Source organism: Lactuca saligna, chromosome 9 (assembly GCF_052625555.1).
Source record: "Lactuca saligna cultivar CGN05327 chromosome 9, ASM5262555v1, whole genome shotgun sequence".
Taxonomy (NCBI): Eukaryota; Viridiplantae; Streptophyta; class Magnoliopsida; order Asterales; family Asteraceae; genus Lactuca; species Lactuca saligna.
This window is the reverse complement of record NC_136425.1, coordinates 173,094,546-173,106,911: the sequence shown is the minus strand read 5'-3', so window position 1 is coordinate 173,106,911 and position 12,366 is coordinate 173,094,546. Positions and strand designations below refer to the sequence as shown.

The following is a 12,366-nucleotide window of genomic DNA, read 5'->3' as shown; positions in this document are numbered from 1 at the left end:
TTTTCAGCTATCAGCTAGCTTTTCAGCTAACAGCCAGTTTTTTAGCTAATACGCCAAACATAACCTTAGATTAACTTTTAGAGTTTAAAACTTTAAGTAAAAGTTTGAATGCCAAATTAAATCTTTTATAAAACAAAAAATACGACATCGGTGTATTTTATGTTGCATGACCACCGCATACATTCTTCTATAAATATCACCACTAATAACATGTTCTGGAAAACACTCTCAAACACAAACAAGCAAGCAGCCGCCAGTCCACCACCATTCACCACCACCACCGCAACATTCATGACAACGCATGACAAACCACTACCATCACCACCACCACCACCACCACAAATCGAGTTAGTCATCGATTCAACCATCCTCAAACCAGATGCCCATGATGGAATTTTGATCGTAATCAAAGGCTTGGTTTTTCCGGTGTTAACAAGGTGTCATGCAGGCTACTTTCGCATCACCCTCTCCCTTTGCTGTCAAGCCCTTCTCTGGAAAACCCTCAAAGACCCGCCGGAAAACGCTCACGCTTACCGTAGAATGCTCGGCGTGTTTCCCTCCACCGCCTTCCTCCTCCTCTGGTCACTATCGCTGCTCATTCTAGCATCACTCTCTATCTTATACATCTTAAGATGCGCATTATTTTCCGATATGGTTAAAAGCGAATACCTGAATCATATCGGAGTTAACTACCTCTTTGCACCATCAATCTCATGGCTTCTTTTGCTTCAATCGGCGCCGTTTTTCACACCAAAAACGATCTACTACCTTCTTCTTTGGTGGGTTTTCGTGGTTCCGATATTCGTTCTCGACGTGAAGATATACGGGCAGTGGTTCACGAAAGGGAAGCGTATTCTGTCGACGGTGGCAAACCCGGCGAGCCAGCTGTCGGTGGTCGGAAACTTCGTCGGAGCTCGTGCAGCGGCTCAGATGGGGTGGAAGGAGAGTGCTATGGTGATGTTTGCGTTAGGGATGATACATTATCTTGTGGTTTTCGTGACGCTTTATCAGAGAATGTCGGAAAACAACTGCCTTCCGGCGATGCTCCGGCCGGTTATGTTCTTGTTCATTGCAGCTCCGAGCATGGCAAGCTTAGCTTGGGACTCCATTTCCGGGACGTTTGACTTTTCGTCAAAGATGCTTTTTTATCTTTCTCTCTTTCTATTCTTGTCTCTGGTAAGTCTTCGATTTTGTTCCCCTTTTAACGCATATATACATAGATTATTTGTAGGGTCTTTTACAAGATTTTCTATTTATTCAATTAAATTATATTTTTAAACATTTAATTAATATTCTAACATTTTTACTTAACTATAACTTAATCAAATATTAAATACAGTACTTAAATATTTAATATATTCGACGAATGATCAAGGTTTTGTATTAAGCAAGTGTTACTTGAAAGTTGAAACGAACTAAATGAAATTATATTACCACAATCTAAGTTTTAGTTTTTTATTAATTAATTATTATTATTATAAGAACGTAGTCTATATTGATTTCGCTTTGTGGCTACCTAGATTCAGACATTTTGTCTTTAATAGAAGGAACATATATATTAAATAATATTCATATATTTTATTAAGTATGGTTCACAGTTCACACAAAATTCTAAGGACAAAGAATAAATAATCATTCATAAACAATTCTTTCAAAAATTAATATATTATACGTCTTAAAAACTAATATTTGATGTTTCTGTATTTTATATTAAAATCATTTATGCAGATATTAAGTAGTATTAGTCGTAGCAGACGAAATAATTAAACCAGAATTTCGATGGGTGTATTTTCAATGTTTATGTGATTTTGTTCGGTTCCGTAATTCAAAGACGAATAAGAACAAATTTGATTACGATTTGCATAAAAATCGCATTATTTACGTTATTATTTTAATATGTTTTATGGGTACTAGAAATATATATTTTTATTTGAAGAATTAACATACAAATTGGAAAACGAAAAGGAAAATTTTAATGAAAAAGAGAATTTAATTTTTATTAAATTTTATTTGAATAATTATACTTTTGAAAATTAACGTTTAAGAGTCATATATATATGGTAATTAGAAAAAGAAAATATTTACAATTTAGGAATAAGTCAGAATTATATTAGTTTATCTAGCTGAGTAGCTTAGGTATATTTTAATATTCTTTACATATCAAAAACTATACATAAAAGAACATCATACTTTCTTCTTCTTAAAAGATATTTGGTTTTCTTAAGTATCAAATAATTCACAAAATGTATTAGTTAAGATGAACAAATACACGAATCCTCATGCACATTTGATATACAATCAACTTGTTATAACAATCTACTGATTTTTAACTTATATTTTATAAATTATTAATTTTATATTGTTGTATATTTAAAATATTAAGAAGATAACTTAAAAAATCAAATTGTTTTTTTACTATATTACCTTAGTAAAATGGTTTTATAAAATATGAAAGAGAATAATAATATAAATGAAATAAATGATTATATATTACAGTATGATTTTATAACCTTACTTTTTTAATTCAATCTTTAGAATATAAAAAAGGAAAGAGACACTTTCAAGCTCACCAAACAACTTTTGGAGTTGGTGTCCCTTTCTGTACCTACGTAACTCATGGTCCATTCCTATTGTCATTTTTATGTGCTTATTTTCATTTTCTTTAATTTTCTATTTGTCTTTGAAAATAACTACTTTTTCCAAATATATATATATATATATATATATATATATATATATATATATATATATATATATATATATATATATATATATATATATATATATATAATTGTAATTAATATCTAAACTAAGCTATATTCATAAATTTCTGCCACACTACTACTCTCTTATGATGTTTTCTGTTTTAAATTATTTGGAAAAACATAGCTGGTTTCATAACTTGTAAGTTTTTTATATTTAATTATTTTAACTATTACTTAAAAAAAGAATTTAATTTTGTTTCACAAGTTCGCTTTCTTCAAACAATTTTTTTTTTTTAAAAACAAATTTTGATCATTGATCAAACAATTATATTAAATTGTAGATCGAATTAAATGAGGAATCCTTTTTGAACAATTGGAGTACAACTGTACAAGAAAAATAAGAAGTAACTGAATATAAGGATTTTTTGGTCTTTATCTGTTGATTAGTCATAAGAGAAAACCAATACGTTTTTGACATTTTTTTTTACTAAATTTATTTCATTGGTTAGCGTATCAAATGTTTGAATCATATTTTGTCCTTTTTTTTCGGCTATTTTTTTTGGGTTCAAACTATTTTTTTATATAAATGAAATTGTATATTTTTCTAGTTTTTATTTCTATCATCTTCTATACACTTAATATTTAATAAAATTAGTAAATATTTATTATACTTATCATCATCTAAAAATATGGGACTATAAAAGAAAAAATAGATTAAAATATATAAAATTTGGTTATAAAAAAGAAGAGTGTAAGTAGTAAATTACATGTCAGTTTTCTATGAACATGTTTCTTTTCATCGTGCCATCAATGTCCATTGCATTTGAAAATCTTTAAATTTTGTCCCCCGGATGATGAGAAAAAAACAAGAATAAAAATAAAGTTGACAATAACTTTTTAGAAAAAATAAATAAATACTTTCTGTCACCAAATTATGCGGAAAAACAAAAACAAAAAAACATTCCTATAGATGATCGATCGTTCTTAAATCATATCACGGCAAGTTGCGTAACTTTTTAAGCATATCAATGCAAGTTGTATAAACTTTTTGAGTTTATTCACATCCCATATCAATCTCAGAGTTTATTTTTATAATCAATCTCGGAGTTTATTCTTATTATTTATGTAACTAATTGCAGTTACTTCAACCATTTGATTCAATTAAACTTGTACACAATTATCTACTAATTGGTTTCCCACATCAATAATGATTGATCAACTAATAAGATTTGGTCCCTAAACTTAACATTACTAACCAGTCCACTAATCAATCTTACACAAATATTATTTCAAAAATTCGAAAATTTTGACATTTTTAAAAAATATCAATGTTTTGGTTTGTAATCATGGTTGATTTGGTGCTTGACTTCAAAGACAATGAAATGTTATTAGGTTTATTAGTTTAAGAATCAAATTCACTATGAAATCCGGGAATAAAGAATATTTTTACAAGTTAAAAGTATTTTGGATTTTAGCGAAAGAAAAAGACAAACAATATTGACAATTTTGCAATTTTCTCTTAAACCTTTTATATAATAGAATTAAGGGTGTGATTTAGTTGTAACCCTAAATTTTGATATAAGACTATCATAATACACAATAGAAAAATAGTTGTTGAATATTTTAAATGATTTTTTTTTAATTTGTACATTCCACAAAAAAGAAACTTGTCACTTATATTGTTTGAGTTCATGTATGGTATTTTCTTATTTTCAACTTACAAAACTAGAAACTAGAAGCAAAAACCCTACCATTATATTGTAATTCTCTTAAAACACGTTTTCTTTAAATTTCTACAACTGAAGTTTTCAAATTTTACATAAATACTACATAAAACCAACTAAATCCTTTGTTACGTGTAAAAAACAGATAACAAGACCAAATTTATTCAAGAAATCAATGAAGAAATTCAATGTGGTATGGTGGGCATATTCATACCCGTTAACAGTTTTGGCATTGGCTTCAACGGAATATGCACAAGAGACCAAGAGTAGCATTGCTCATTTGCTTATGCTTCTTCTTTCATTACTTTCGGTCATGGTTTCCATTGTTTTAATGGTCTATACGGCCCTCAACACAAACATCCTTTTGCCACCAGAAGATGATATGTATGCTCCAACTGTTGTAACTGTGGGTCCCATTACTATTAGTAGTGTAAGTTCTACTATAAGTTCAAATCCGTGTTTGGGATCATCTACTTCATGACCAAAAGATCCGTCTTATGGGAAAAAAAAGATGTATCGATGCTGATTTAGATTATATATGTGTAATGGTAATTGTCCATGAATACGAATACACATACTAAATTAACAACTATATTAAAATTATAGAATTTTTGGGTTTTATTTAGAGAGCATGGGCATGGATCCAAAACTAGAGGCACACAAGGGTCAAATAGACAAGAATATGCATGTTTTTAACTAGAGAAATCAAATATCCTCCTATTTTTTTTCTTCCTACAATCTTCCTATCCACTTAAGATTGTGACATTTGTTATATGTAATAAAATTAAAAAAAAAGTTAATTATATTTATAATCATCTAAAGATGGTAGGAGGATGGATAAGAAGAAAAAACCGAAGAATATTTAATTTCTCTTTAGCTTAAGACGTTATCACGTTAACAGTGAGATAATCAAAATAGATAAGGAACAACAATTTTGATGCAATTTTTTTTTGAAGGGGAGGCAACCATGTTATTAACAAAACATGGTTAAAACTATAAACATCATTTTATTAGGATTCAAGCTTCAAACATATGGTTGTCTAAAATATGTGTTTCAAAATAAACAATTTGGATGTTACAAACCCTTTATATTTTTCTTTAACGGCCTAATTTTATTAAAAAGTTAGCTAGAAGCTAACAAAGAACAAAGAAATACAAATTGTAAGCTACAATTGAATTTTTTGCAACCTTGGGTATCATAAAACCATATTCATGATAGTCCAAGAAAACTGCAATCTGGATTTCATATACAATCCAAGATTCAAACACAAAATACATTGCTTTGTTTTTATGTTTCTTTGAGACAAAAAATTATGCATTCTAATGTTAAGAGAAGAATAGCGTATTTGCATCAACCAAATTATGTATCTTATAAATACACACGACGTTAAAGTCAATTATTTTTTGCGAAAAGTTATGTATGTTCCTAACAAACACAACAATTGGATTTTGGTGGGAGAATTAACAAATGTATATATCTTATAGACCTTACCCATTAACCGACCATCGGGAATGTTGCCATTTTGACTATACTAAATGACTTGATGACACTACAATCAACAACATTCCTCTCCCATTTTAGTGTAATCAATTATCAGAGTTACTTTCCAGCCTCAGGTCACTCCTTGGATCCATGTACTTATCAAAACCGGTTTTTCCAAAATGGATCATTTTGATCAACAAAGTCAAAATCGAATTGAGTTCCAACCAGATTATAAACAAGCTGTTTTTTGAGAAAAATTCATCCGAACCCACAAAGAACCACTTTGACATTATATTTATTTTTTTGCAACATTTGTTTTTGGTGTCAGAATTTAACAAAATTTATATGGTTGACGAGAAACGATCAAATAAGCAATGATTGTGGCTTTCCGATGATATAAGGTGCTTTTAGGGCATTCCGGACCATTTACAGGTTCAAAACGATATTTTTCAACTGTTCATTTTTAAAAAGAAAAAAAAACTAGGCATTCAAAATAATACAAGGGAGAAAAATGGTCAACTTTGTCTCAACAACAAACAAAAGAAATAATTTATGGAAACAAACATTTTTTATTATATGAAAATTTATTTGTTTTAAAAATCGAATTCTTAACAATTTCACAAGTAAATCTTTAAACCGATATAAACCACTATTTAAGCTTCAAAGTTCAAACCCTACTACTAATTTCGACCAAACCAATTCCTAAATCCAAATAGATAAGTTTTCAAACCAATTCCTAAAACACAAAGAGGTCACAAATGGGCCGGCAGCAATGACCATACGAACCTGGACACGAGCCTTAGGCTAGCCCACCGAATATATGACTTGGTTTATAAAACGACAAATATGTTGACACGTGTTAACATTAGGATGAAAAGAAGCGATCTTCATTGGACGTTTGGGTTAGTTAAATAATCAGCAAACATTGTAGGGACATAGATCACTTTCTTTGGTATTTTTAATGTGATATAGACATCTGAATTGGAGTTTTATAGTTTGGTAGAAGATTTTGGGTAGACCTACCTATTTGGTACCATATCCATTTATTTGATTTTTGGATCTAGTAATAACTTATGTGATGTTTATTCAATTATTTAGTGTTGTTTGAAATAATCAATATTGATATAAAAATAGTAAAAATAGATTAACACATGAATTTAACTATGTGAGGTTATGATTCTTAGAAATAAATAATTATTTAATAAAATTTGTTATTAAATGTTTTTTTTATGTAAGAGAGAATTTATATACATACCGATTACATTGAGAATAAGATAATACCATATCATAAAGTATTGTGAAAAGAACGAAAATAAACGTTTACTAAGTTACCTAGTAAGTTGTGTATTCTTCAAATAATTCTTAAAGATATTTATATAAGATTTATCTAATATGGTCTTGCTCAAAATCATTTTTCTTTTTGAAATATATAAATTTAATTGTTAATTAAATAATTTTAATATGTATTTATTATTTGTTAATTCATTATACTCACTCTTCCATACCTATCTTCCACAATTTGGTGGTTTAAAATTAAAGAGACAAAACTGCAAATTTAGTACTTGTGGTTATCAAAAAATCTTTGGATGGGGTCCAAAAAGTTTCCAGCTTGCAAAGAAGATCCAAAATCAATGTTTTTCTGGGTTTTTAGTCCAAAAAAACTTGAAAAGATGATTATACCCTTTTAATTTCTTTTTTTATTTTTTACAATTATTCTAATACCATTTTATCATAAAAAAAAAAGAAAAAAAAATATATTATCCCCCACCCACCCATACGTTCTCTCTCTCTCTCTCTCTCTATATATATATATATATATATATATATATATATATATATATATATATATATATATATATATATATATCTGCCTTCACCAGTTATGTATCTCTAGCATAGGAGGAAACCGGTGGAATTAGGAGACCACCAATCGCCACCATGACAATACTCCTTTTCTTCCTAATCTGCTCACTGATTTCAACCAAACACACTCCTTCGATTGTTACTGTTACTGCTTAAATCTACATCCTACAACGAGAAGGGAAGCAATCGAGTGGAGCACCGGAGGTACCCCTTCCTCCTTGGAGATTGGTCGAGGAACACCACACAAACACCCCTGACTCCTTCACTACCGACGATGAGAAAGGAAGCCACGATGGGCCTACCGGAGACATCGACTGCAGCCCCTCCTATTGAAGAAGAATTACCCAAATGCTTCCCATGCCTACTGTTGTCGATGGATCGAAGACAACAACCCCCGATGAGGTTTTGCTATCGATGGATCGCACCGGAAAACCGACCATCTGGGTTTTCAAAATTTTCTCGATTTATTGTGATTGTGTTCGGTCTAAGCCATATTCCATTTGGGGTTTCATAATTTCACTGTAATAAGACGGTTTGCATATAAATTGAGGGTTGGATTGACTCGAGTGTATCGAGATTTTGAAGGATACATCATTGAGAAGAGGATTTAATAGTGATTCCACTATTGCTCCATGTTTTCATCCTTCTGTTTGCAATCCCACTACTGTTACATGTTGGAGCTTCCACCACCGATACATGTCTAGAGCTATCGCCGAAGTTGGAGAACTCGTCAGTGGGTCTTGCATCCAGAGATGAAACCCTTGTAATAGTCGGAAAAGCACAACTCAGTGGCACGAAGAACGGAGAAGGGGAATTTGTCGATGGGTCTTTAATCTTTAATGAAAATACACTCTGTGTGTGTGAGAGATAGAGAGAGAAAGATATATATATATATATACAGAGAGAGAGAGAGAAAGAAAGAGAGAGAGAGAGAGAGAGAGAGAGAGAGAAAGAGAGAGAAAGAGAGAAAAAGAGAGAGAGAGAGGGGGGGAGAGAGAGAGAGAGAGAGAGAGAAGTATTGGTGGATGGAGGGAGGGAGAAAGAGACGTAAGAGAGATAGAGTTTTAAATATTTTCTTATTATTATTATTATTATTTAAATGTTAATAAAATGTAAAAAAAAATGTAAAAGTAAATAAATAAAGGTATAACCGTCTTTTCAATTTTTTTTGGACTAAAAACCCAGAAAAACCCTGATTTTGGATCTTCTGTGCAAGCTGGAAACTTTTTGAACCCCATCCAAAGATTTTTGCAAACCATAAGGACCAAATTTGCAGTTTTGTCAATTAAAAAAGTTTTAATTAACCCCTCTTCCAAAAGTTGAGAAACACATATCCAAAGATCAAAAGTTGAATATGGGTTTATGTTTCCTAATTGAAACAAAATCAAGATGTGAGTTTACAAAGATTCATGTTCCTGAAATCACAAAATTTTAATATTTGAATTGTTTTGATGCATAGCATATTTTTGAAACTAAATAAGTTTCAATCAACCCGTCTTTTAAAGGTTGAGAAACACACATCCACGATCAAATGTCGAATATGGGTTTACATTTTCTAATTAAAATTAACGAATTACCAGGATTCGAGTTACTCAAAGCACAAAATATTAATTTTTGAAGTGTGTCGGCATATTTTTAAAGTGAATGGATACATATTTTTATAAGGAAAAAACATATTAGAAATATTGAGAGAGAGAGAAGTATTAGTGGAGGGAGGGAGGGAGAAAGAGACGTAAGACAGATAGAGTTTTAAATATTTTCTTATTACTATTATTATTATTATTTAAATGTTAATAAAACGTAAAAGTAAATAAATAAGGGTATAAACGTTTTTTTTTTGTTTTTTTTGGACTAAAAACACTAGAAAAATCCGGATTTTGGATATTCTGTGCAAGCTGGAAACTTTTTGGATCCCATCCAAAGATTTTTGCAAACCATAAGGATCAAATTTGCAGTTTTGTCAATTAAAGAAGTTTTAATTAACCCTTTTTCCAAAAGTTGAGAAACACATATCCAAAGATCAAAAAGTTGAGAAACACATATCCAAAGATCAAAAGTTGAATATGGATTTATGTTTACTGATTATAACAAAAAAAGATGTGAGTTTACAAGGATTCATGTTCCTGAAATCATAAAATTTTAATATTTGAATTGTTTTGATGCATAACATATTTTTGAAACTAAAGAAGTTTCAATTAACCCGTCTTTTAAAGGTTGAGAAACACACATCCACGATCAAATGTCGAATATGAGTTTGCATTTTCTAATTAAAATTAACGAATTACGAGGATTCGAGTTACTCAAAGCACAAGATATTACTTTTTGAAGTGTGTCGGCATATTTTTAAAGTGAATGGATACATATTTTTATAAGGAAAAAAACATATTAGAAAATATTGAGAGAGAGAGAGAGAGAGAGATAGAGAGAGAGAGACTTGTGCGCTATAAAGAATTGAGTAAATTACCTTGTTCCTGAGTAGAGAAAATAAAAGAAATTGATGGAAATGAGAAGAGAGTAAAAGAAATTGGTATTCCTGGATTTCGTTATAGGAAAAAAGTGGAGGGAAGTAGTAGGAAATAAAATATCAATTTCTCTCTTAACTTTCCTTTCGATTTTATAGGATTTGAATAAAAAGAATAAAAAAATTTAACTTTCTTTTCAATTCGGGAACATAAAAGAAAATTTTCTTGTGCTTTTCATTCTCTTTTTCCTCTCATTACTTTCTTTTCTCTTTTTTTTTTTTCGTTAAAACTCGGGAACTAGGTGTTACTGATTGTTGCTTGGTGGTAATGGTCCGACAGTATGAACTGGTGACGTGCTTTTTTTTTTTTTTTATTCTGTATTTTATAAAAATTGTAGGAAAAATTAAATAAAAATTAAAATAAAAAGGACAGAATAATCATTTCACATCTCACAAGGAATAAAATATACACATTCAAACTATGTGTACATTTTAACCAAACAAAGTACAGTGCATTCATATTTAAAAATAATAATTGAATTTGACCCGTTGAAGCAAGGAAAAATCATGTAATTTACTCCATATTTCAAAATAAGACCCTAATATTTGAATTGTGTGGAGCATATTTTTAAAGTGAATGAATATATATTTTCATAAGGAAAAATCTTAATAGAAAATACAAAATCGTTGCTGAAAAAGAATGCCCAGTACATTATAATAAATGAAAATTATTTTGATATATGTCTTTTTCTCCTTCATTTAGCCACATGATTTTTTCTAATTTTTTTAATTTTTTATTTTCCACTTGTCATTTTTTGGGGATTTTGATTTTTTTACATTAAATTCTCATAATTTATAATTATATGTGGAATGTTGCTATCTTATTCATGTAAAGTTATTATTATATTAATTTGAGAATAAATTCCCATAAATGTTACAAACGTATTGATTTCGTTTCTTTTTCAATTATTTTATATTAATGTTTATATATTGATATTAAAATTTTATTTTTAATAAACTTGTATAACATACGAATCTCACACCTAATTAAGTATATGACAGAAGATATAAAGAATATTATGTCTTCTACATGTTGACTTGGTAAGTAGGTTCACAAATATATCTTACATAATTTTTAACTGTATTATTTTTACATCTGACAATAATCGGAAGAAAATACTCATAAGGTTAAGGGAAGTGGTGCCGACTGCATCGAGCTCCACTTCAGCTCTGGCTAAGGAAAGAAGGAAGGAAGAAGATAAGAGGGATTGGATGTCAAGTGGAAAAGAAAAGAGGGGGGGGGGGGAGAGAGAGAGAGAAAGAATGGTGAGGAGAAGAGAAGGTAGAGAGAGACTTATAAGCACCTCCCAAGTCAGGTCGCCGAACTTGGCATGTCGAGTTCGCAGCATGGTGTTTGTCAAGTCCACCTTGGATTCGTCAAGCCTTACCGAGCTCCATATTGCCTAGCCTAACCATATATCATAGGTAACCTAATATGTTTTTTATATTTTAACAATGGTTTGTTTTATTGGTCTATATGTGATTTGTGTTTACAAAATTGAAACAACATTAGAAGAAGTTTCAAATGAATGATAAAATTGATTTAAACAAAAAAAGAAATTCATTATGTTTTTATATTTTGTTTTTTTTTATGTTGTTATTAATGCAAGTGGAATCTACTTATTGGGAAGAGGCACTTGGTTTTATAACTATGTGAGGTCTGAGATGGGGAGTTTGATCCATGTCAAACCTTTTTAATAGCTCTGCATGTGGGAAATTTTCCTCTAGAGTCCATATGAGGTCGTGTCCTATAATATCAATAAAATTTAAGCAAATTTAAAAAAATTTAAATCATTCAAAATCGATAATTATTACAAAATTTTTATCAAAATGGTTTAATGTTAGAGTATCTCATAATCAAATCGTAAAAACATAAGGAGGTGCATGATCACGTCTTCGCATTCCCGCGATCATCAGAAGTACCTAAAACAAAATTAACAACTGTAAGCCCGAAGCTTAGTGATTTCCCCCAAAATACCAACGCCATACAATCATAATCATATCATATAAACAAACAGCATGCATAATGAGCCATCAGCCTGACTGGACCACCTCCCAGGCCTTCAGTAT

The 12,366-nt window shown here is 30.1% G+C and overlaps 1 protein-coding gene across 1 annotated transcript; it reads left to right on the top strand.

Annotated features, from left to right (window-relative positions):
* The first annotated feature begins 206 nt into the window (after nt 1-206).
* Nucleotides 207-4,992, top strand: LOC145014077 (S-type anion channel SLAH1-like). The gene is made up of 2 exons (XM_078972446.1): nt 207-1,176; nt 4,575-4,992. The coding sequence occupies exons 1-2, from the start codon at nt 211-213 to the stop codon at nt 4,908-4,910; spliced, it is 1,302 nt and encodes a 433-aa protein (XP_078828572.1). The 5' UTR covers nt 207-210; the 3' UTR covers nt 4,911-4,992.
* Nucleotides 4,993-12,366: the final 7,374 nt, after the last annotated feature.